Genomic DNA, 26228 nt, shown 5'->3' with positions numbered 1-26228 from the left:
AAGCAGTATGTCTGGGAAAGAAGGTGTGGAAGAAGAAGAGCTTAAGGAGACAGAAGCTGGATCAGGAGAAGCTTGGAGGCTTACAAAATGAGAAGAAGCCAATATCAGAGAAAGAGAAGAGGTGGCAGGAGTTTGAGGGAAGATGTGAAATAATGCAGCAGGCAGAGGAGGCATGAAGGCAAAGAGATGGGAGGGACCCAGAGAAGAGAAGGTAGGGCAATCCTGCTTGGGAGCAGGAAAACTTGGGCATACAGTCTCCCTTTGTAACCACATTTTCAACATGCGCCACTCCCACCATTTCCACAGGAGTATGAATAAATACCACAATATACATATAAGTGAAGAGTTTTAACACAATTTATTTTATGCTTAAATAATCAACTAGATCATCCAGTGTTTGTGTTTTCTTCATACATATTTAATTAGAGCTATTATCAATGAAACCTGTTTTCATATGAAGATAATTAACAAATTAAAGTATTTCACCAAAAACCCAAATAAAAATGCCCTTTAAAACACAGCAGCCTTAGCAACCTAATATTACACTGCTAGAATGATTACAGATGATTGGCTTACTTAAAGATTCTACATCTTAGAGCCAGTACACAATACAGTAATATTTTTACAGCGTGCTGCCAGTCTGTTAGCTAAGAATTTCTCTTCATTTCTTTTTTTTAAAAATATCCCAAACTTGTGCTGACAAGAGCACCAACCCACTTCTAAAAGCTGCAAGCATATTCCCCCTGGTATAAAGCAAGAACAGATAGCACCCCCCTCCCTATAATGCAACTACTGTATATGTTATGGTTTCTTTAAATTTCAGGTCGTTTCCATTGAAAAAATTGGCAACAGCAACAAATATTAGATGAAGGGCTTTGTGTTTACAGGTAAAGGGCACACTCCGCCAAGCACTGCTGCTGTGTAACCAGCCTTTGTTTTCAGTGGCGGTTGTGCTGGAGCCCACTGCAAGCCCCATTTAAATGTCCGGGGGGTGGGAGGGGCCTTAGCAGCTGTGCTTGGTTGATTGCACCCCCCAGAGTTTTATTTGTCACATTGCGGCCTAGTGTTTGCAAAACTGGAAAAGATTTCATCAAAATAAGGTGAATCGCATGCATCAAAATATTAGTACTCTGAAGAAAAAAATGTTTTTTTCACAGAACTACAGAATTCCTCATTTTAGGAATCATTAAATTTGCAGCAGATTTTAAAGATTTTTTTAAAATCAAGCTAGCGTTTTGCATATACAAACATTATAATCGCTAAATATACAAGAATCTGTGAAGATACACCCAGAATACCCCTGCAGGTGTAGCCGTTTGAGACACTGATTTCTGTTCAACATGAATGCAATATTCCGTTTGTGAGCTAAGAATTATCAACATTTATTCTACTTCTCCTTAGAATTTATACAGTGTTATTTATTTACAGTGAAACTATTGATGTTAGTTATTTTTTTCCTTAAAAAAAGAGAAAAAAACGAAAGAGTATTTTATTACCCTGACAGTTTGGGTCCAAGAAAAATAAGGCGAGCTGTTGTGGATTTTAGTAAATTTTAGTGTCTTTCTGTGGTTTAAACCATTTTTTCAGTGTCGTTACATCCCCTCATCCTACAGGAATTCCTTTTTTCAGATGACATCAAATTGCTTCAACGAAGCTGTTCCAGTGTGGGAATCTTGTATATACACTGCATCGTTCTCCATTGCACACTCTCCAATGCTGTGAATGAAAGTGAATTTCCATGCTCTTGTAGAACTGGCTCATGCTAAATTAAATTTGTTTTGTTCGTCGCATAAAATCCATGCGGTTAATGTGTGGAAGCAGCAAACACACACACACACACGCTTTATCAGTGACTTGAAAATTCCTGTTGATTTTTTCCCCCATTTCCTTGAGTTTCTCTCTAGAATACTGGCAGTAAAAGCGTACACAGTCTTGAGACAGAAGGGAGAGGGGTGAGGGAAGAAGAAGAAAAAAACAGTACCAATATCAGAAATCTACCTTTCAAAAGCACCTAATATTTCAGTCCTAAAGATTCCTTTGGCATAAGCAGTAATGACATATCTTTGCAATAGCGGCTTAAGTGTATGTTTTTGTGGTGTTGGCCTGCACAGGCCACCCTAAGCATGTCTTTGTGTAGAAAGGGGCGTGCTGGTGCAACATTTGATAACTTGGCATAATCACATTAAAGTTATGGTACCTGAAAGATCGTCACACTCCTTTTATTCATAAATTATCACTAAGCTCTGCAAGAGAGGGCCTCCTTCAGGTACCATCTCATCAAAAGTTCTGTTCCATGCAATACAGGAATCAGACCATTACTGTGGTGGCACCTGCCCTTTTGGTACTCCCACAATTTAAAAGATAGGCACCATCTCTAGTGTATTTCCGTTGGCTAGCAAATACTTTCCTTTTTCAGCAAGCCTTTTAAGTAGAGATTTTTGTCCCAGTCTGTGCCTGTATTGAATCTGAAACTCTCTTAACATATGCCATTGTTGCTGGCGTGCCTCTTTATTGCTTCCTAAGACTCCATTTTTGCTCAGAGTATTAAGAGTAGAATGTCTGTGTAGCAAACTGACCATTTGCTGTTTGTATGTTATGAATATGTCGTCTTCTCCACATGCCGGACTTCCTTCTTCGTCTTCATCTTATAACCTTCTCCCTGCTGTAATGGAAAGGTATACATTCAGAAATCAGATGCTGAGGTTGCTATCAAACTGATTTCTAGCAGGTCCCATGCAGCTGGAATGGGACAAGTAAGAAGCTGTTAAATCTGAGCACTTCAGAGACACACAAACCACAGCTCTGTAGCCAGTCTACTAAGCTGCAAAAACACAAGCTTTCAGTACCATCTGATACAGGAAACATAGCCTTACAATGTTATGAATTGTATGCTAGACTGGGATACTGCCGCAGTTCAGTGATTATCAGGAAATATCACAGGTCTACTTCCCTTAAAGCAATTTTGAATTTTGAATGTTTCACCCCTCTTGAAAAACCAGATTCCCAGATTTCCCTTTCTGGGCATCCCAAGTTAGCAGATCCTTTGGAAACAAAGCTCACTGCTCTTAAGAGAGTTCATAACAGCTCAGCTTCAACTGAAGTAGATTAGTAATGGAGAAAATGTCATGAAAGGGAGGAAGAGGAAAGCCAGTAAAAGTATTTGCTAAAGCGAAACACATCTGCAACAAAATCTAAAAGCTGACACACAGTGCAGATCTCCTGTCTTTTGCCACTGAAAGACAATACCCAAAGGTGCAGAGTACTGTTGAAGGAATGAAAACTCATTGGTATTAATGAAAAAATGTGGTCTCTAAAAAGCATAGGTCTGATACAGAAGAACCAGAATTTTCACAAGTTGCTTTTTCTGAAAATTGTGAGATGCAAGTGATGGTCTCAGCCTACTCTCCCTTCTAACTACATAATGGTGTTCCATGATGCTGAACCTGGTACTCAGTTGGACAAGGAAAACCATGGTTAGACAATCCCATTTCCTCATTAATGCCTGTCATTCTCCCTGTTGTTGTTTTTTTAAATTTAATTCATTGAGAGTATTCCATTCTCATGATGTAGAAATACATTTTTCTCACATTTTTGCTTGCAGATGGAACATAGCCCTACTGGCAAAGGATTGGCAGCATCAAAACATTTTGTTAGAAGAAAGTTGTGCTTTTGACAGGGTAACCAAGTAAACTGTTAGGTTAGGTCATTAACTTGTGCTGGCCAGTTTTAATGGGGGGGGCAGTCTGTGAATTAAGGGCACACTTGTTTATTTTTTGATGCTGTTTTGCTTCTGGGATGTTGCTGTAATTGAGAATGGCTTTAGCCTTTCTTTTTTTAAAAGAAAGCAACCTTCCCTTTTTAGGCTAAGCAATACCTTTTGTTTATTAAATAGCATGGTATCTTCTTTCAACTTCTTAAAAAGGACAAGTGCTTAAGTCTGGGTATTGTGCAAACTTACCTTAAATGTAATTCATTAATTGGTTAAAAAAACAGGTGATTAATCAAGACTTTCCGTAGGGCCTTTTTAAAAAAATAGGAATTCAAAGATCATTAGAAAAGCTGGCTTCAATTTGGACCTTAATAGGGGAAAATTTAGAAGAAGAAGAATCGCTTGGTGCTAAAAAGTAAAAAAACCAAAACAAAATCCTCCACGAACATGGCATTGTTTTAGTCTGTAATCCAAATGTCAAGGATAAGAAACCTCCCTGATAGCTTTCGACTCCCATCAGTATCGGGCATTGTGCACAGTGGTCAGGATTGAGGGCAGCTATAGTCCAGAAACATCTAGAGGGCTACAGGCTTCCCATTGCTGGTTCTTATTTCATGCTTGCAACCTCAGCTACCTGCAGTGCAATCCTAGCATAACGTTTCCTGGGAAGTCACGTCCTACTATGTCCACTGGAGGTGGGGACTACTCCCAGGTAGGTTTCCACAGGATTCCAGCCTGTGCCACATAAAGCCCTTTTACAGCAAAAGACCACAAAGTTAGCCCCCCCCCTCCAGTTTGCTCTGTGTCATCCTCTGTCAAGCTAGTAAAAGAAACTGGAGGAGGTGGTAGGAGATGGGAATGGCAAAGTGTGTTCAGGCTCAGACTCTGCCATTTCAAATGGCTGTATTAAAAACCACTCCTAATGCTAACATTTCCTACTAGAATATCAAAATGAAATACATTTCTCTCAAGAATCTGAAGGCACTGAATGAAAAACTGAAGAACTCTGCCAGCACACAACACACTATTTGTGAGACCTCGCCTTTTCTGAGTTCAAATGCACAGCTTGTCAAAAGCACAGGCACTCTTGCTTTGCATTGCTTTAATGTTAAACTGCAAGCAATCTTTAGCATTTAGAGAACAGCCCTTATTTGCTATTCCTGCACACACACGCTGGTTACCATGTCACCAGGTTTTTTCTCATGTGGGATAACAACACGCCTTAACACTTTCCGGGTAACCTGTAGGGAAGCAATATGGAAAAAACCAAAAATCGATACTTTTTCCACCCGACTCTGAAAGGACAAAGCTAATGTAAAAAGAGTCAACAGAGAGAGGCAGAGGGAGAGGGAGAGGGAGAAAAGAATGAAAATGCAAGGTGGGATTACTTTTCGGGTGACGAGGTTGCCTTCTTCATCAGTAAACTGTTCTTCTGTAACAGATTCACCAGGAATGTTTTTTGCCTCCTCACCCTAAAGAATGTGTTACAATATTAGCCAGTTACCCATATTCCCAAATATTGGCTATTCAGCACCACTCCGAGCAATAAAATCATGCCATGTTGGATTTTACTTGTCAGAAACAGCAGCTACTGATGTCCACATGGTAATGTCACATTTTAAAAGTCTTCTTAAACTTAGACAGAAGCCATCAGTGATGGGCTGTCATTGGAAGGAGAGTTTGCCTGTAGTGGAAGTACTCTGTGTACATGCACAGGCCTATCTTGATCCGTGCCTTGCTATGAAGGAACCAAAAAAAATATATATATATGGGTGGGATTTATCTAACAAACCCCATCAGTGGAAGCCCTGTGCAAGGGCTTTAGCTTGTGCAACAGGGCTTTCAGTCCTTCCTCCAGCACCCCGCAAAATTTGCTTGCGGGAGTCAGGAGAACCCTCAGAACAATATGTAGGGGTGTTTCATTCTGTTTGGCAAGCTGAAATACTTGCGCTGATAGAATATTTGTAGTAGCATGGTGTTTACTTCTACTCAGAGGATCCCCCCCCCCCGGAAAATAATGGTTTTCCTTTCTTGCTGACTATTCCAGCAGACAAAAACTAAGGTTCCATCTACCCCCATGATTCTTTTTAACTTCACATTTTGAATAGGCCTTCCCTTACACTATAGGGTTTTTTTTTATAAGTCATACCAGAAATGCTGATTAGTCATTGATGGCCAGGTAATAAATTACAGAAGCAAACAAATTAGTGTGTTTAAAAAGTCAATTCTGGCATGCAGAAATAGTTCATCTTGACTATATCACTTAATACTGCAGTTGCTGTTATCATGCTTGACTACTCTTTGTGTTTGAATCTTAACTGTTATGAAAAGCTGGAACAAAAAAATGGGAAAGCAGTTTAGGGTAAAATCATTTTCTCTGATATGCTAACTTTAAACATCCAGAGAGGGTTTTTTTAAACAACAACAACAACAAAAACCAACCAACCAGCCATGAGATAACTGTCCAACACATGCATTCTGAAGTGGAACAGCCCCTAGGAAGCAGACCCCATGTCCAGAAGCTGAATCTCTGCATCCTAGGGAGCTGCTCTTAGAAGAAGAAAGCGAAAGAGCCCTGCAACCCATGTAGGTCTTTCTGACTGACTCTTGTTGTGTCTTCTTCCCTTTTAGATGAACTAATTTCTCACGGCATGAACTTTCCCAGGCAACTGCCTCCACCGGTAGTGTAGCTAGGTAATCTCAGGCCCTGGGCTTCATGGTCTTACCCTACACTTCCCTCTTTAGATGGCCATGTGTATTGGCTCAGTTGTGAAGCCCACAACTAACATTCCTCACCCTCCCCACAACAATGCTTATTTATGAATAAGCACAATTTTGCTGTAGAAAATGATAATATATTTTACAGTAAACAGAATAAAGTGAGCATCTTTTTTTAAAAAAATAGAAAGATGTTGTGGTGACCGGGCATGCCTGTGCTGGCCCAGCTGCTGACACCAGGCCTGTTAGCCTGACATTTCGGACTCTATAGGGTGGGTGGGTGCTGTGCTGCAGTGCCTTTGATTTTGGCCCTGAGGTCTAGCCCTCTGCATCACTGCCAAGTGCCTGGTAAGAGCAGACAGACACTCTACAGTGTCTGCTTTCGGATAGATATTTAAGTGTTAGTCAAGAATGTGCATGAATTGCATAAATTACTGAGGAGCAAAGAGAAGAGGAGAAAGATGTTGGGGGGCCATGAATATTTTTCTGCCTCCCTCCAAGAACCCATAAATTTTGCCAGTGGTGGCAAAATGGGGGAATAAACCTAAGCTAGACATATTATGTAATTAAAGTAGGTATCAGCCCATCAGATGGATAGTAATGCAAAGAACTCCCTAGCTAGTCATCTATTTATAATTCACATTTATAACCTACTCTTCTCCGCAAGGGGGCCCAGGATTGCTCAAAATAATAAAAATTACATAAAAGGTTTTTTTAAAAAACAAAACTATAACTTATTGCAGACAGCAGCTAAAACCAGCCAATTGATCATCAGTTGAGGGAGTAGGGATAACCTTTCCCCCACAGCTGATTGTATGGATCAGCTCATGGAGGGGGGCTGTGGGTCTTGTACATGTGTGTGGTTTGTGGATGTGCAAGAGTGTGGGGTCACACCTGCCACTAGCATACAGCCCCCAGAGTGTTTCTTGGCCAACGGGGAATGACATCCTTGGGTTGAAAAAGGCTAACCACCCCAATTTAGACTGTTCAGAAGAATGCTATTAAAAACAAAAACTGCAAGAACATAGGATCCTGCTAGATCAGGCCAACAGCCCAGCATCTTGTTCTCACAGTAACCAACCAGATCCCTGTAGGAAACCCACAAGTGGGAACAGAGCACAAGAGCGCTCTCCCTGTGCTTTCCAGCAAGTGTTATTCATAAGCAGTACTACCTCAGACCGTGGAGGCAGAGAATGCCCACCATGACTAGTAGCCATCAATAGCTTTGTCCTCTATGGATTTGTTCAATCCTCTTTTAAAGCCATCCAACTTGGTGGCCACCGCTACCTCCTGTGGGAGGAGTTCCATAGCTGTGTGACGTACTTTCTTTTATCTGTCCCAAATCTTCCAACATTCAGCTTCAAAATCAGAATTAATATATCTTTCACAGTTGTTACTAGCCAAGCTATAATGGTCATAGTTGCAAAACTGCTGTTGATCCAGGTTATAGTTTCACTATACTGAGCGGCATTTGTATATATTTAGTCAAAGTGCACCTATAGAGGCAAAGTCATGCTGCACACAGTGGGATTACCAAAGGAAACCCATCGTGCAATTTGGTTGTTTTCCACCACAAGTCTTAAGATTATACAAGGGGCAGCCATCAGTTATGAAATACATACCACACCAAGAGAAGGAGTATAATGTGAACACTATTAGTACTGCAGTCCAAGACCAACTCCATGCCAGTGGGAACTACAGTCATGCGATACCTTCAGAATCAAACGTCGCCGATAAACCCTTGTAGTGATTCTCTGTTCTTCATCTGAGCTTGAATCACTCTGAATCTCAATGTCACTGTCACTGTCACTCTCACTATACTCCTGATAAATGCAGTTTTTAGTACATTTTACCAGCTCATTTAAAAGACAAACATGAATCTGAGCAGGAATAGAGGGGGAAAATGGTTATACCCAACATTAGTTCATCCTGAAAAACACCATAGGGGGGATGTCTGCAATCTTGCTTTCAGGGTAGGTAATATTTCAGTTAGGAGCATTTTGCCATGTCCACAAGTGAGGTAGGCATTCTGCATTCAGAGCTGCCTTAAAAATATTTCAAAATACACCACAGTTTTGTACAGGTATAGCGTGGCATCGCCATAAATGCATGGCAGGCTACATGCAAACCATAGTTTACTGACAGGGAGGCACACCCTTGGGGATATGTACTCCCTTCCCACTTCCGGTGCACATTTCCCCCCTCTTGTCCCTTGTTGATCTCAAGTGTGGTTTTATATTACATCAGCAAACCATTGATTGTATATCAGGGGTTGGGCACAAGACCAGGGTTTCAAATTCTGGTTAAGTGGAGACTCTTGTTTAGGAATGTTCATGGTTACAGGGAAGGAGGAAGGGCATGGGAAGGCTCTTGTGGTTGGCTCCTCATTTGCAAACCACGGTTTGCAGAAGCAATACAAAAAGCCAAAAGACTGAAGAATATTAGCAGAAATAATTCTATGATTCTAAGTAGAAGCCCACAAGGAACTTGCGACAGAGGGTAGAGAAGAGAGTAAAGAGCATTTTAATTTTTTTGCCTTCCATCTGCTCCTGTGGCTGTCTCAACTGACTGGCGAGAGGATCCTGGAGAGCTTGGCACCACAACCCTAGTCCTTTATGTAGGCTTCCTCAGAGTCCTCTCTTATGCTGAGTCTATGGACCTGGGTGGCCAGCAGGACTCATGGGGTGCTGGCTTCATGTCTAGAGGGTTCTCCTGATGGGGCACTAGACCTCTGAGGTCCCTTGACCAGTCTCCAAAATAGGTTTGGGGCTGAGCAAGAGCCTTGATTCCATCACAGTTTCCTTCATTGACCTAACTTTCAGTAGCTGCATGCTGCTCTCCACTGCCAACAGTGAGCAGCATGCACACACATTCCTTGGTTCAGAAAGATTTATTGAGAGTTGGGGGTTTTTATCCCATTTGGGGGCAAATGCCAGATTCTCAGAAGGGACCCTTTGCAGTTTTTTGAGCAGGCTCAAAATCACCCCCATCATTTCTTCCTGCTCCCTCACCACAATCCTGCTTCTCTGCTTTCATTTCAAGGAAAGCTTAAACCTGGGTTTAAGCGAGGCTTTTAAAGTGGCTGATGAGAGGGATGGAGTTTGCGTAAGAGGGGAGATCACTAAACTCTGTTGCTCTCTAAACTGAAGTTTCAGCACTGCATGGTTGGCCCTAGCTGGGAAGTTTTGGGGGAGAAATATAAAAGGGAAGCCACAGAGGGAAGTTCATTCTATATTCACAATGCTTTAGCTGAATTAAGAATGAAAACTCCCACACAAAGTAAGACGGATGGCATTTATACCTTTTGTTCGGACGATGTTGCTCCTTCCTCTTCCTGGGCTTTTGGTCTCAGCTTGCTGTCATCGGAAGTATTCCAGCTCGTCTTTTTCATGCTGACAGGCACAGAGGTTTTAGGTGTATCGACTGCTGGCTTGCTTGCCTCTTGCAAAGATTTCTGATGCGACGTTAATGAGATGGTTTGCTGCTCAGTTCGGAGAGAACTTTGCGTTTTTGGTTTCACAGTTTCCTTGTCGCTCTGTTTTCCTAGGCTCTTTGCAGACTCCTGAACGAAAGGCTTAGTCTTTGCTTCTGTTGTAGATTCTGAGTAGCTTCCATTGGTTTCCAACTTTCCTGCTTCTCCTTTGAGATATGAGGTAATAGAATCTCTACACTGGTCAGGGCTACAAGAGACAAAGCAAACATGATCAAGCACTGGAAAATAGATAAGTGTTAATTTATGTGTTGTACTTCTGGCCCACCCTTCCACCTCCAAGGAGTTCAGGGTGACATATATGGCTAAATATTTTCTTCACAAAAAACCTGTGAGGCCGCTAATTAGCATTTTACCAGTGCTGGTTTTGATCTTGTTGTCCTAGCTTATTTCAGGAAGCATATCCCCTTACATAATTTCCCTCCCTACCCAGAGTATTGAGATCAGCTAACAAGACCCTCCTAAAAGTATAATCACCTTTGGAATTTGCATTAGCATCCAATGCAAATGCAAAAAGAGCAGGGTCAGGATTTTTTGTCACAGCTCTGGGACTTCAGTATACCCATCCTCTCTCCAGGAGGCCTGTGCAACTTTTACTTTACTTTTTTTGAAATTGGAAAAGTGGTCAAATATTCTTCTGTTCCTTTGGGAACTAGGTTTATGTATTTCCTGCTGCCCATTCTGTTCCGAGCCTGATTTTATTGTGCCCCCCCCCCCCAATCTTAACAGTATTTGGGATTTCACTGTTTTAAATGCCATACTGTAAATTTGCCTTGAGAATATCGGTGCCTTATAATCTGGATTGATGCTTACTTACATAAGCATTATATAGGTACTTCATCTAGAAATACAATGACGATGGGTTTTGGGGAAAAAGTCATAAGTGTTTTCAAAATGAGAATACTTGGTTAGTTGAGCACTTTCATACCTGTCATCTAGTCGATCCAGCAATTCACCGCTTATTCTGCGTCCTGGTGTTGGCGGCTCCACATTGACGCTGGAGGCCTCACTCTGCCAACCTGTAATTGAAGACAGTTCCTGTTCTGCCTGCTGCACATACTTAAGAATAGACAAGACTTTTTCTTCTGTCATCTCCTCAGACTCAACTACTTCGTCAAGGTGAATGTCTTCAAACAGAGATTTAAGCTTTTCTTCCGTCATCTCATCAGTACCAGACTTTTCTCTCTCCTGCTGCTCAGTTCTCACTAAAGTTGGACTAGTCTCTTGGCTTAGCTTTTGTTTTGGTACCTCGGCATAACTACCAAGATAGCGTGGGTAATCATTAAGGTCCATTTCATCCAATTGGATCTGGCCTACATCTTTAGATGCTCCTTCTCTAGGCACTGAGAAATCGTGTTTGCCGTCTTCCAGTGAAGTGTCTTCTTCAGTCACCACTGGAGGTTCTGCTGCTGTATCATCTATGTTTCCCTGTGGAGTTACTAACACGTCACTCAGTCTACTGGGAGTTCTAAGGGGTGACTCTATGCTAGAGAAATCGCTAAAGAAATCATCTTGCTGGGAAGGGGTGGGTGGCACGAAGCGCAACCCAGTGGGAGTTTCCAGTTCCACTTGGATGGTGGGATAACCTATGGAAGACAGCACATTTGGACTGATTGCAATGAAGTATGAAGTGACATATAATCAAGCATGCAGAGTGGCCAGTTAATTATGTAAAATGTGGAAAATGTATGAAATGATAACAACACTTTAATTAGGAATGTAATAATGAATGTAACATCCTTAAAGAATGCAACAAAACCAAAGAAGATGAAATGGCTAATACAGCACAGCTTATTACTATTATTGGCCTACAGCACACATAGTTGCAATTTTTCAATTACTGGTTTTCCAGTAATTTCAGTAGTATTATATTTCTCTTCTCAATAGCAAATGGACTGAATCTCGATGGCTGCTTGCTGTCTTTTTATATCAAGAGTGGTATTTTGTGGCAAAATAACTTTTCTGCTTGTATTTGGATTTACTCAAAAAGTTTAGATGTAATGAATTATGTTATAAAGCAAGACAGCCAGGATTTCTTAAAAATTGGTGTACATTTTTATCATCCAGTTTCCAAAAGATAAAACTACTTGGCTTTATACCATTACAAATGTGAAATATCATCTGTAGATACTTCAACTTTAATCACTGCATCATGATAACGCAGTTGTTAGAAATATGGAAATGAACCTTAAAGAGGACAGAAAAGTATAGCATATTCTCAGAGACCGTAGAGTCAAAATCTAAAACAAAAACTACAGGGTAGGGAGGATCTAGATATAAATTTCGGGAACAGTAAAACTACAGAGATGAGAGGATTGTGATGAATAAGGAGATCTTGGTGATCTTGGAGACTGAGGCGATCTTGGTGACATGGGTACAATCAGAAACACTGATTGAATAAAGAGAGAAAAGAAAAACATAAACAACAAAAAAGAGAGAACAATAATTATCTAGAACAGGGATGGCCCGCTGGAGACCTGTGAGCCTGATCAGCCCTGAAGTACCTCCCCAATTTTAATAAATGTGTCTTACAAACAATTGCCTAAAGGATATTGCATGTAGAATTTAGTGTATAGCTATATTAAGAGCATCCTGGAAAGGCAAAAGCAAGCTACCAATCAGCCTCATGACAGAATCTTTACAGAAGAACATTACTTCCTCCACCCAGCAATTAATGATCTTTTGCCACCTGAATGTGAATGCTCCATACCTATAGAGCCCTTACTGCTAGCTTTGCTATGAAGCCTGATCATCCGTAATGAGGTCTGCTTGCTTCTGTGAAAAGTGCTCCCAAAGCCCAGAGTAGCAGCTGGTGAATGGAGCAGCCCCCAGGAATACAGAGGTTGACCATCCCTGCTCTGGCAGTTAGACTTGAACATAGACAAATGAAATGACAGTGAACTGTAAACCATATTCTCAGAGGTAAATATTAAGTTGATGAGCTGATGAAAGGCTGGGATAGGGAGAGAGATCAGCATTACATTGTGCTGCCTGGAGAGCAATGTGCACTAATGTCCCCGTGTTCTGCAACTGAATCAACTGAGAGAAAGTTAAAAGGTAGTCTGGTCTTGGTGAGGACAAGAAGCTTGAGGAAGGTTCAGAGGAGAGGAAGGATAGACAGCAACACAGAGAAGCACATTCTCTTTGTAGAAAAGATACTTGTCTCTGATTAAAAGGCACAAGCAACATTTCAAGAGAAAACTTCTTAAAATGTCCACAGAATTTTAATTTCTGCAATGCGGTGATTCAATGACCAAGAATGTTGCTTGGGGATGAATTAAGCTCATAAGCGCTGCACAAAGCCAGAAAATCCTTGCAGAAGGCAGCAAAAACAGCATGTGTTTGAATAAAATACAAGAAAAAGGGAGATTCATAGTGTTTAGAAGAACATAGCTTACAAAACGAAACAAAAAGGAAGTATTTGGAAAGCAGCTTAATGTATCTTCAAAGTCAGAATTAGTTTTTAGCACCTGATCAGTAGTACAGATTCATTTATATAGTTATCTGCTCAATAAAAGCCTTTACAGTTGAAGAACAAAAATTGAAGTTAAATCTCAGCATAAATCTGGGCATTGATTAGAGTACCAGAATTTCATTATCCCATTAGGGTAATTTTAGAATGTAAAGAAACAATAAGCAGTTGTAATTTTACCAAAGGGAACGATTTCACAGTAATTTTAGACTGAGTTCAAATTAAGTTAATGGAGCCAAACAACTCTGAAGTGTTCATTGATACATACCCTGATTTTTTTTATATTTGAGATAAATAAATATATATTTTATTTGAAACAGTATCATCTTGCATAGTTTATGTTATTAGATGAAAAGACCTTTCTGTGTGGATAAATATTGGTCAAAATGAAACAAATTCAGTTACCATCAACAGGATCATGGAAAACATTATTTTCATCTGCAAAGCTTCTGGTGCCTGAAATGTTTCCATAATCAAATATTGGTCCTTCCAACAAAGTAACAATGTCAATCCGATTGATTTTTGTCAATATAGAGGTTAAGGCATCAGCTGTGGAAGGAAGAACAAAATAGATGAAAAGTATTTCATAACTGAAATTTGTAACTGTCTATGAGTATGGCCAGTGGTCGCAACAGTAACATGTATAGCATGGGAATCTTTATGCATGCAGTGGATTCAATCAACCAGTCTCTACTTTCCAGTGCACGTTCCCAAGTGTTTAGAGACATGTGTCTCACCTTCACACTTCATGTATCTACCATAGCGAATACTGGTGTCGTAGAGTGCCAATAAAGCACAAATCAGCTCTTCGTCAATACTCTGTGTATAAGTGCATGCTACCGTAAAAATGGAATAATTCTATTGCCATGCAGTACCTCCCATAGCCATGCCTTATCACAATCTCTAAAACAGTGGACAGCATTCTCCTCACTGCATTGTATGTGCATGGAACTACTTTGGGAAAGGGCTATGGCTCAGTAGGGGAACACATGGTTTGCACACAGAAGGTCCCAGATATCTCTGCGCAGGGCTAGAAAGACTTATGGTGAGCTGCTGCCAGTTACAGTTGGCAATGCTGGACTAGAAGGATCAATAGTCTGAGTCAATATAAGGCAGTTTCATCTGTTCAAACTGTGAGATTGTGTTGTTTTAAGCCTATCCAGACAGATCCAGTTCACACACGCATGCAGATTCCTTATTCCTTGACTTCTCAAAACTTGATGACCCACAGCTGAATGCATGAATTGAAATGTATGAATGAATGTATGAATTGAAAATTATATCTATAGTCTTTGATCTGTGGCATTTTATTCTAACATACCGGTTGAGGCTACAGTCATTAAGTGATAGGTCTAGTCTGTGTATGAAGTTCAGCAAAATATGGACTTCTACATACTTAAAACAATAATAGTTATGAAACTTACTTGTAGCATTTTTCCCATCTCTGGTCACCCATTTCTTTAACAACATGAAGCTCTGAGCAATCAAAGAGTTTGGGTTTTCTACCCGGATTTGATTAATTTCATCAACAGAAAAATTCAGCTCTCTTGCCAGTTCTATAACACGGGGGAAATGGAGGGGAGAGAGAGATAACAACGTTTATTTTGAAAACTCTGTTCAGCAAGCAGGTCACACATGGAAAAACCAAGTTTGGTTCAGATTTCTGCCTTTTCAGTGTAACTTGTCATAGAAATCGGAAAGGAGAAAGTCCTCTGAGAGAGCAGGTATCATTTCATCCTGCTGTCTGAAACCTATCAGCCACTGTTTGTGGAGCTTTGGGCTGTATCCTTCCTTCACTAGTTCTACAAACCCCACCCAAGAGAGGTCAAGAGGTTGCACAGTTTCTCTAGTTTCCTGCTGTGTCTAAATATAGCCTTCTCCAACCTGCTGCTCTCTAGGTTTTTCGGACTACACCTCGGTCTACAACCCTAGCCAGCATGGCCAGCTGTCAGGGATGATGGGAGTTGTGTTCTAAAACATCAGCAGCAGGCTGAGGAAGTCTGTTCTAATAGGACTAAATCAGGCTTCCAGTCAGGTAGACAATCACTGATGACCTCACAATTACTATGTGGCATAGCAACACATTGGCTTCAACTCAAAGAACTGAAGCTGGTGTTTTATGCACGCACCAGGGCTTTCTTGTCTTCACCTCCTCATGTTGTAAGTTACCCTGAAGACTCAGATAAATCTCTGGAAAGGTATATGATGTAGCAAGAGAACTGCAGTCAGAGAGAGGGAAAATGGCCAAAGCAGACACACAAAGAGTCTTCAAAGTGCAAACAGGTACCTTCCACTCTCATACAGAATACTTTGAATCCAAACTGTCAAATATTGTATACAAAGCTATAAAATATTTCTGACATGCCTGGGGTATGTAGGAGGAAGCAGGAGAAGGCAGCAATGAGAGCTCCATTCTTTTGTCAACAGTGGACAAGAGGGGCATGTCAGGAGATCTGCCTGCTCCTTGAGCAGGACTGGTCAGCTGCCTTACTGCCAAGGCAACATGGCTGCAACCAATGCCTCTCATGGCCCTGGATGCCCCGTGGACAGTCAAGATCCTTTCTGGAAGCTACACAATTTTTAGTGCCTATATTACAATACTAGTTGGTGAGAATGAAGAGAAGTCTTAACTCGCTGGCTTTGCTTTGGAGAGAGGTCTTTATAAAAAGGGCCTTTGTGCTACTTCAAAAGTATTTATTTCTTACATTTCTACAGGACAGATGAGGAAGAATAAACCTTGTTAACCTCTCCCCACCCTACAATATCCGAGGCCTGTGAGGAGACAGGACCAATGCAGTGGATTCTAGAGATAATGGGGTAACAAAATTGTGAACAAAAACCCCATGCAACATGTGATGGTCTCAAGACTAAGTTTCCTGCTTGCCCACCTAATGCTATGAAACTCGCTAGGGGTGTCCTGACCAGGTTACTATCATGTTAACTGATTGCACAGGGTGGTTGTGTGGCTGGCACATCAGACTTAGCTCCCTGAAGAAATGATGGGATACAAATGTCACAAATGCTTTATAAAACCAGTTTTATAATCTTCTTCTTCTTCTTCTTCGGCGATCACTCATAGCCAAGTAAGATTGTATTCCATAAACCGTGTTTATGGAAATTTTATAAGGAGTACTACTAGAGCACATTTCATAAAGACCTCTTGCAATCTCGCTTGTCCACTGTATCCCTCTTTTTCTGAAGACAAAAGATGCCCTGAGGACTAAACTGCACTCTAACACACACACATATACACCCTCAGCCTGGGCATCAAAAGGAATTGCTAGTTGCAATATCATCACCACAAAATAAAATCTTACCCGTCCAACTAAGTCCCAGGTGATCGGCCACTATTGCCATCCTTATATCTGTCCGTTCACATGGACTCTGTGGACCTGTGATTTATAATTTATTGATTAAAAAGGTGCTGTGAAAGAATTCTTAGCACTAACAGCATTTTAATACATTGTACTATGTTAACTGGTGCTCAGATCAATTGCTAAAATGACTGAGTGCCCTAAAACCTACAATAAATAAATATATTTTTGTCACAGATTTGAAAAAAATGCCACCTTTATAAGGCCGAGTGTCAAACTACATGATGTTAATTGTGTAAATGAAACCAAACATGCCAACAATCTATCTACTCAACTGTTCAACAGTGCTTTAACTACTGGTGGGGTGGTGGAAAACAGTCCACCAGTACTTAAAGGGGAAAAAAATGTTTTCTCTGTTTGACAAAATGAGGGGTGTTTTGTTGTTTTTTTTTTTTTTTTTTTTGCTGTCACAAAATGAAGTCTTCTAAGACCTAAACTATTACATGAATGTATTTAGCATGCTTCACTAGCTGTCTATAGTATAGGCTTCACTTAAAGGAAGAAAGAAGAGTATAAAAGACAGCACATACAGATGACAATGACAGAATGAGAACTACAGTAAGTCACTTCACAGGCAATCACAACAGTTCATGCACTAGGATCAACAAGTTGAAAGTTTTACAAACTAGGCTTGATCTCCACGAGGTGAGCCACGAGAGCTCCAGAAACCTGACTCCCTCCATTCTCACCAGTCCTCTTACTCCTCCTCCTCTCACTGTCGGACTTTTCAATCTTTGATTTTAAAGATGCTGCCTCTGTTCTCATATCTCTAGCGGGCTTCGATGTAATGGAAGGCTGGAAAACTTGAGTGGCTTCGGACAGGGACGTGTTTCTTGACGTACTGTCTTCTTCTTCATCGTCATCGGACACCTCTGACTGCAACTTTTTGTCTTCATCAGACAGGCGGTCCACAAGCTTTAAAGCCTCTCCACTAATTCCCTTAAAATATTCAATAGAATGTTTACATACCTCCCTAAGCTGACTCTGCTTTACTTTAACTGTTGCTGCTGCAGCGGTGGTGGTGGTAGTAGAGGTGCTGGTGGTAGATCTTACCTTTAATGGTAATTTAGAAGGAAGCGGTTTGGCTTTGCTTCTCTCTAGCTGCTCTTGGTTTTGAACTGCTGGTGTCTTTCTAGCTATGGCTAAGTTATGCCTTTGTGTATTTTTTACAGGAATCTTAGACCTTACTTCTACATGTGGGAAAGAGCTGTTTTGTTTCCTTTTGTCAAGTTTACTATCCTGTCTGACTTTACTCACTCTGCAGGCTTGGCTACTGCTATGTGGGATAGCTTCTTTTGCTGAGGTAGCCTTTATGGGAAGTTTTGATCTCGCTCTATTCCCTACTGGCTCTGATGACTTCTGCTGTTCTCCGTGTACTTTTGGTTTACAGTGTCCTTGTGTTGCACCTGTATCATTTCCTGAAGTGTTTTTCAATTGAGTAGCTTTCTGTGTGGGACACTTAGGCTCAAAATGTTCATTTAGCACTACTTTACAGGTAACACTATCGTTAGGTAAAGCGGATGGGTCCAAATTGTTGTTGTTATTAAAATTATCTTTTTGGAAATCATGCTTTTCTGCTTCCCTACCACTTGACTGGCTTGTAACCTCCTCTATGGTTTCATATTCTAACCCCTGAACACCTGGCGTCACAGCCTCTAGCTTATCTGTCACTTCTCCAGAGACATCTTTCTTCAGCGTCATGGCGGAAGCAGAAATTCCCATTTTAATAGGTGTGCGCAATTTGGGATCAACTTTAGAAGCATTAACAGTGGTCGATGATTTCTCCAGGGAGTTACTACCGGGTGTTGCTTCTGTACAATCTCCACTGGCCTGGGTGATGAGCTTACATTCAACTGTTGGTGTTTCTACTTCTCCCTCTATGTTTTTTCCTACAGCTTTGTCCCCTGACTGCAGCTGTGTGATGGCAGTGACTTTATTTTTATCCCCTTCCCCCTTGTCCCCTGACTTCCCTTCAGAAGTATGCTCACCAATCTGAAAAAATTGGAGTCTTTCTTCAACAAAATCCCTCTTGCTCATGTCAATTGCGCCACTGCGAGTCATCTCAAACATCTTCCCTTCGTGAAACGGGAAGGGATTGGGCTCACTAGTTGGTGTACTTTCATCAGTTGGAGTTCTGGCTGGAGTCGTATCTGGGGTTGTTGCTTGAGATCTGTCTTCTACAGCAAGGCCAAAAGGCTTAGCCTCGTCATCCCTTGATTTGGACTCAAACACTTCATCATCACCACGGTTATTGGACCAAGGGTCAAAATCTAGGCTTTTAGTAGCTACTGTCTTAAAAGGGGTTGCAAACTCTTCATCTACTTTGTAACTGAAATATGTATCAGGAAACACAGTCCTGTCAGGGTGCCTGCCTTCCAAAGTGAAAAACTGTGCCCCTGATTTTTGTTCAGTCTTATCACCACTTTTTTCAGCTGCTGGACATGTTGATAAAAGTTTGTTTTCTTCAGTACCAACTTTTTCTTCCTCCTCAATAACTTCCAGCTTACTTTGGCTAAAACACCGATCAGTCTGTTTCAAAATGCCTTCTGTAGCCCATATGTCTTTTTTGATTTCCACTGCTGGGCCTGCAAGTTTGGAATCACTCTCGGTTAAGCCATCATCTTCATCTTGTAGATCATACCCATCAAGAGAGTCAATTTCAGTTGCATCTGTATCATGGGAAAATTCTGCAGTGGTTGCTATGGAACACTCAGTGATAGACTGGTCATTGTTCCCATTTTGCGCAATATCATTCTGGGGAGAATCAAGGCCAAGATCAAAATCATTAGGTTTCCCATTCTCTCTTTTCGCAGGCAATTTATGCTTGGAGCCTTCCTTCTGGCCATCTTCAACGTCATTCAATTTAAACATGTATCTTTTAATGGGAACAGGCTGATACAGGGATTCATCATCACTGGAGTCACTAAGATCTTCTCCTGGTGGCCCAGGAGAAGGTGGCTGTACTCTTATGAGTGGTTCAGCCAGCTGACATTTGTCATGCTCATCCCGTAGGTTTACTTCTATCATCTCCATTTCACTCTCAGAGGAGTGGCGCTGCTTTTCTGATTCTGTCTGATCGGCATCTAGCGGAGGAGGAGGAGGGAACTCAATGTACGCAACCCGGTTCCCTTTGGGCCTTTTATTAGAATCTCTGTCTAAGCTACTGGGCAGCACTCTGTCAATTTTTGGTGGCTCAACAATGGCCTGTTTTACAGAGGTTGACTTAGCCTCTGCTTCCTCTTCAGACTCCTCAGAAACCTCAGGGATAGGACTGGGTTTGCCTGGTATATAAGCAATTAGTGAATCAGGCGTTTTAGATGTAAATTCGTAACTCACTTCCTCTGAGCTAGGAGTTTCAGGTGTTAGTGGACTTTTCCCAGAACTATCTATAAAGGACACCTGTTCTAATGTGTCGTCTTCTGGACTGCCTTGTGGAGAAGGAAGCTGTTTCTGCTGCCTTGTGGTGTAAAAGCCCCCCCTTGTCTCTTGTACTGTCTTACTTTCCTGACTTACAATTTTTTTAATATTTCCTTGTTGCACCTCCCTTTCATATTGCCTCCCTACTTGAACAAAACTGACATAAACAGGTAAGGTTTTTATCTCTTTTGTTCCCTCAGCTGTTGCTAAAGGGGCTGATTTTGCCAAGTTATCACTATGAATAGAGTCAAAGTCCCTCGAGGGAGACTCCTTTCCTGGGCTATTTTCTAAAGAATCAGGTGATTTACTAAGGGATAGCTCAGCATCCTCCATAGGAGGACTTAATTTGATGTGCTTACTGCTAAACTGACAAAATTCTGAATACTTATTTTTAACATGCTCTGTATAATCAAAATTCCTCTCAGTTTTTTCCTTTGCCACACTAGCATGGGACACTTTAGCTGACAGTTCATGTGCTGCATGTTTTAGCTGTTCATGAACTCCATCGGGAATGCTAGCTGATAACATTCGTTTTTCTTCTGAAATTCTGACTGGAATATGGGATGCAGTCAATGGTTCTTTTTTCTTTGAGGTTTTATCCATCATTTCACTGGGGGGCTCTCCTTCTCTGACAAAATATTCTCTATAAAGGACCTTTTTGGATGGAGATTTTACAGTCACTTCCTTCACCTCCTTTGAATGGGACCCACTCGTTGACACCTTGTGCTCATGCTCTGTCACAGTGATGAATTCACTGGCTCTGCCCAGATCTTTAGTCTCGGGGTGGTCAATGTGATTGTCTTTTACTGCATCCTGAACAAGCACATGGGACAGTTTTTCTTTTTGTGTGTTATGGGCAAATGTTCCAGGGCTTTCCCATGTCCTATAGACCTTTTTATCCCAATGCCCCTTGGCTGATGCAGTATCTGAGCTCGTACTGTACGCCAAACCTTTCAGCTTCTGCTCTGCAAAGCCTTCTGGAACATTCTTACTTGGCATTTCATTTCTGTGTCTGAGTACATCTGAAGCAGCAGCATCTTCCATCGCTTTGCCTTTACCCTGGGCACCATCTTTTAATTTGCTAGCAGGAGATTCCCTCTGCAATGTTATACTCCCATCTGCGAGGTCTACCTCTTTTGCATGCTTTTCTCTTGCATAAAACTGATAGACTGGGAGCTTGCTCTCTTGCATTTTTTTCACTGGGATTTTAGATTGAGTGTCCTGCTTCTTATCATCATGATGTAGGTCCTTATTCTTTGAGCCTATGCTCTGTTCAAACTTCAGCCTAATAGAACTGAGTTTGGATTGCTTCAGCTGGAATCCGGTTGGCGAAGCCTCGGGTGTCCTACTCTTCTGAGCTGTTCCTTTCTGCTCCATCAACTGCTTACAGTCCTCGGTCTGTTGTGCAAGAGCCCTTCTCTCGGGACTGCTAGGCAAACTAGCTGCTTTTCTTTCATCAGCTTTTGGGAAGTTCTTCCCACAATAGCCAAAGGGTCCTCCTCTAGTCCAGTCATCCTTTGAACTCTGCACCTCAGAAATCGTCACCTTTTCGGGGCTGCTGCTGGTTGAACTATGGCCAGAGTGTGCTTCTTTCCCATTCCTTTTCTGCTGCTTTTTCTCTGGAGATTGCAGTTCATCATTCAGTTTCTCTGTTTTGTCCCGGAAGAACTGTGATACTTCTGTCAGTTTTTCTTCTGCCTCCTTAACAGTCCTGTCCACCCTGTCTTCATACATCAACTTTTCTCTACCTCTGTCTAATCTGTTCTCAGTAAAGCGCATCCACATTGCGTGCTTTGGGCTACTAACATCTCCGGTATAATGTAACACTGTCACTTTATCATAATGATCATCTTTAGACATTTTACCTACACCATTTTCTGATATATCTTTAGAGATTTTGGTGAGGATTTCTTTTGGGGGGGCTGTGGCTATTTTTTCTCTGCATCGTTTATCATGCCCCTGAAAGTCTGAGCTAAGGGGTAGAACATGGTCAGTAACTGACTCCTCAGTATCAGAGTGAGACACATCTAGCTTTTCTGAGAGCAGCATTTTCTCAGCAAACCTGTAAGACTCCCCTCTTAGTTCTGACAACTCATCGTCATGGTACTCTACTGAGTGCTGACTCAGAAGCTTCAGTGTTTTGTACGAGTCATCAGACATAAGTTGGGCAGAACTAGGGCGACTGTCTTCTTCCTGAGACACGGGAGTATTTACTCTAGAAGACTCCAGATAAGAAGGTAGGGACTCTTCTGCTGTCAGTTCTTCTTCTTCTTGCTGACCTTGTTCATCTGAACAAGGAAGAGCATCATGTTTTTCCAAATCACCTCGAGGTAAGTCTTTCTGATAAACATACATTTCTTTCTCTGGGTGCTTTTTGGTTTCTCTAATAATGACTTCAGTAGGTTCAGCCTCATTACCTTTTTCGATATGGACCTCTATTATACGCTCCAATTTGGGTTTCATTTTGCTGTCCTTCTCTGTATGTTGTGGTGAAATTTCAGTAGACTTGCTAACATCTGGTGTTACCGAAGACTTATGTTCAAACAGACCTGCCAACTCTTTGGAAGGATCGCGTCCTGACTGAAAAGCTTTCATGATATCATGAACAGACATGGTTTCTTCAATTCTTTCTGAAGAACTCTCAGTGCACGGAGGCTTATGGTAAACCATTCTGGTTGTGGTAGTTATATGAGTTTCTTCTTTTACACGGACACCTTTACCAAGAACACATTTGTGGTCTTCATCTTCATTACTGGCTTTCATTTGAAAGGCTTTCATTTTTTCTTTGATAGACCCTCCGTTTGGCCTGGGTTCCAGTTCCATAAAAGTAGGTGCTGTTTTCGTTGATGGCGGCTCTTCTGCTTGAGGTTCAGGAACTTCTTCTGATGAAGGTTCATAGCTACGGATCACGTGAACCACCTCAGTTCTTGTCTCTGTAATGACCGGAGGGATGGGTACATCATGGAAAAGTGGTTTCGGCCCTGTGCTCTCGGCGCTTTGTGGGGCTGAAGGAGTTTTCTCGCTTCTTGTTTCAAAGCCACTGTCAGACAAAGGACTTTTGTCTTGGTCATGTTGGGAAAAGTCATCGGGAGACTCCAAAATAGTATCAGTTCCAAAAAAGGAATCTGCAATTTTACACAACTCTTTTTCTGAAGTAGAAGGCCTCATGGAGGCTGGAGGCATTTTAAGTTTGTGTTCTTGCAATGCAATGGCTGGTTTTAAAACTCTCTTTTGTCTCTCTTCACCTTCTCTTTTCCCCTCTTCAAACTTGTACTTCAGACTTGCCAGAGAACTACTACCAATGTCATTCGTCAAATAATCAATGACTTTAGTCAAGTTATAATCCTTTTCAGATACAGCCTTCGCTTTAATTTGCACCTTTTCAGGAATAGTTATAGGAGGGTATGTCATGCCTTGCCGTCTTGCTTCATCAATCTCATCTGCACTGAACTCTACCCATTCATCCTCAGAAGAATGTCCTTTATCATTTTTTGATAGCTTGGTTGATGCTTTCTTTTCTAAACACACATCTTTTTTCAGTATCTCACTAACTTTTACTAAGTCCTCTTTTACTTTCTCAACAATTTTAAAAGGTTCTTCATCATCTATTCTACCCTCCTTTGTTAGTTCTGGCTGGAATTCCTTGTCCTCCATTACATCTGTCTGCAATATCGCTGTCATTCTTATTAGGTCCTCTTTCATCTCAGCCACATCTTTTAACATCTCCTGACTAGAAGATAAAGAAGATGGTACGGACAACTTAAGAGCAGAGGGTGCTAAAAACAAGGATGATTTTATAGGAGATGAGGTTCGGTTAAAGTGAGGCTGTGTGCGTGTCTCTGTAGTCAATGTTTTAATAGGCGATAGCAACGCAGCTGCCGATTTTGTAAGGGAAGTTGACTCTGGGAGCTTCTTTAGTGCTGGTTCAGACAAAACATTGACTACAGAATATACTGGGACTGTGATAGTTGATGAAGTTACTGACGAGGTAGTTGCTGATATTGACCCAAGAGATGTGTACAATACACCTGCAGGAGTAGTTCTTATTGACTGAAAGGCTGATGGAGTTGAAGACACATGCGACCTGAGTGGAGAAAATGGGGCTGCAGTAGTGGTTGGAAACATTTTCTCAACAGTATCAGTTGCTGCGTTAACAGCATAACTTGCAGAACTGGTTGCTGCAGTGATCTTGTCTTGAAATGTGGCTGTGGCTTTAGCTCCATTGATTAAATTGGCGGGGGACGGATATTTCAAAGGTGACATGGATCCGTTAACCATGGCTACCTCTGTATGCCCGACTGTGTGTTTCACAGGGGAAGTGAGGGATGAAGCCATCGTGACCTTAGATGGTGAAACAGCATCAACTGCTGACTTAGCAGGAGACACCACTGACTTTAAAGGTGAAGATAAAAGCGGTGATGCTGATGTGATGATTGACTTAAATGGCAAACTTGAAGAGTACATGTTAATGTTCGATTTGGGGGATGCTGGAGGCGTCATGGTAATGGATGATCTCTCCAAAAGAGACCCAGCTGTAGTCACTGGAGATGTCCGAGAGGGGAATGCGGATGCCAGCCCTTTCAAACTAGTGGCTTCTGTTACTGTGGGTGCTCTGACGAAAGAACCAGAAGAGACTTGGATATTATATGGAGGCTGTGAGACCACGGTTTTTATTGGAGAGGAGATTGTCCGAAATGATCTAATTGGAGAAGCTACATCGCTAACAGATTTAATTGAAGACGTAGTGGAGGCTCCTAATGTGGATTTGATTGGTGAAGCAGAAGAAACGGACCATATTGATTTTAATGGAGAAGCTGTTGGAGTGTTAGAGGAAGAGCTTGATAGAGAAGTGAAGCCTGATTTGGAATGCCCAGGCACAGTAATTGGTGCTGTTGTCCAAGACTGATACGGTCTTGCTGAAAAGAATGGCTTGTATGAATAGGTAGCAGGTAGGGATCTTGTTGCTCCTGCACTTCGTTCAACTGTTTCTTAAATTGTTAAACCAAAATAATCAAACGTAAAAATCAACAAAAATGATTGAAAAACAGAGAGACCAGAGAAGAAAATTGGTCAGTAAACGTTGTAATATTACAAAAAAAGCAAGTACAACTGTTTGTGTGAATTAGAATGAAGTAGGTAAAATCAACAGCTAAACAGGTAGGGAAAAATAGGAATGAGTCACATAATTATGGATGATCCAAAATTAAAAAAAGAAAGAAAGAAACCAACATGAAATGAAAGACAGGAAAGCACAAGGCAACCGAGTCTGCAAACAATGAAAGAACAGAAAACACATAGAAGGAAGTCCATTATGGTCCAAAGTAATAGCCACAACCAAAAATTCTTCTCTTACTTCCTATTGACTTTCTGATGTGCTAAAGTTAAGATATTAAGTATCTCAGCTCCATTTTGCCTGTTATCAGTATGTCTTTGCTTTGTGCAAGTATCAAAATTGTCCTCTGGAAAATTTCTATCATTATATCCTTTGCAGTTTCATTAATACATTTTATATTTACTGTATAGCAGTTTCGTTAACACAAAACGGTGTAAACTTGTGCAAATGACACTGAGTAGCTAAAGTCTGCTTTGAAAACCACTCCAAACTATTTCATGCAGAACCCAAAATACCTTTAAGGTGACAGGCAATTGATGTGCAAACTGTGAAGCAACGGGAATAAAGTCAAAACTTTCTCTCTCTCCCATGCACATTTTGTATATGCTTCACTCTCACAAAGCCAATAAGAGCAAGACCTTTTCTGACTCAAGGATTAAAAGAACCAAAAAAAAAGGGGGGGAAGCTTTTTGCATTTGTTGGCTTTTTCATGCGATATTCCTTTTACTTGGTAAAACTTAAAAGATAAAAAGCTTCACATGAAATGACTTTAAGAAGCATTTGTCATACATAAAAAATGGGAAATACGATTAATGAAAAAACGTGAGCAAGCAAAGCAACCAAACTTTAAATTTTATTCATGCATGGTTTATCATGTAAAAAACAAGCACATGGAATAAAACAGTTTGCATGGTGTACTATGCAAAATATACAAA

General features: G+C 41.2%; 1 protein-coding gene across 20 annotated transcripts in view; it reads right to left on the bottom strand.

Annotated features, from left to right (window-relative positions):
- Positions 1-339: 339 nt before the first annotated feature.
- ANK3 (ankyrin 3) overlaps positions 340-26228 on the bottom strand; it is a 398459-nt gene continuing 372570 nt past the window's right edge. For 9 of the 20 annotated variants that reach the window (XM_077930551.1, XM_077930553.1, XM_077930554.1 and 6 more), the window contains 11 exons: positions 17453-25168; positions 16707-16781; positions 14814-14945; positions 13795-13938; positions 10846-10936; positions 9729-10107; positions 8140-8307; positions 5098-5181; positions 4891-4950; positions 2577-2662; positions 340-1931 (listed from right to left, as the gene is read on the bottom strand). In XM_077930551.1, coding sequence (XP_077786677.1) covers positions 2594-2662; positions 4891-4950; positions 5098-5181; positions 8140-8307; positions 9729-10107; positions 10846-10936; positions 13795-13938; positions 14814-14945; positions 16707-16781; positions 17453-25168 — 8918 coding nt within the window. In that variant the 3' untranslated portion in view covers positions 340-1931; positions 2577-2593. Of the gene's footprint in view, positions 1932-2576; positions 2663-4890; positions 4951-5097; positions 5182-8139; positions 8308-9728; positions 10108-10845; positions 11504-13794; positions 13939-14813; positions 14946-16706; positions 16782-17452; positions 25169-26228 lie in introns of all 20 variants that reach the window. The other 11 variants (XM_077930564.1, XM_077930567.1, XM_077930568.1 and 8 more) reach the window with 7 other exon arrangements.

The sequence above is a fragment of the Podarcis muralis genome, chromosome 6 (assembly GCF_964188315.1).
Source record: "Podarcis muralis chromosome 6, rPodMur119.hap1.1, whole genome shotgun sequence".
NCBI classification, from domain to species: Eukaryota; Metazoa; Chordata; class Lepidosauria; order Squamata; family Lacertidae; genus Podarcis; species Podarcis muralis.
Note: the sequence above shows the minus strand (reverse complement) of the source record. Positions and strands in the feature narration are given on the sequence as shown.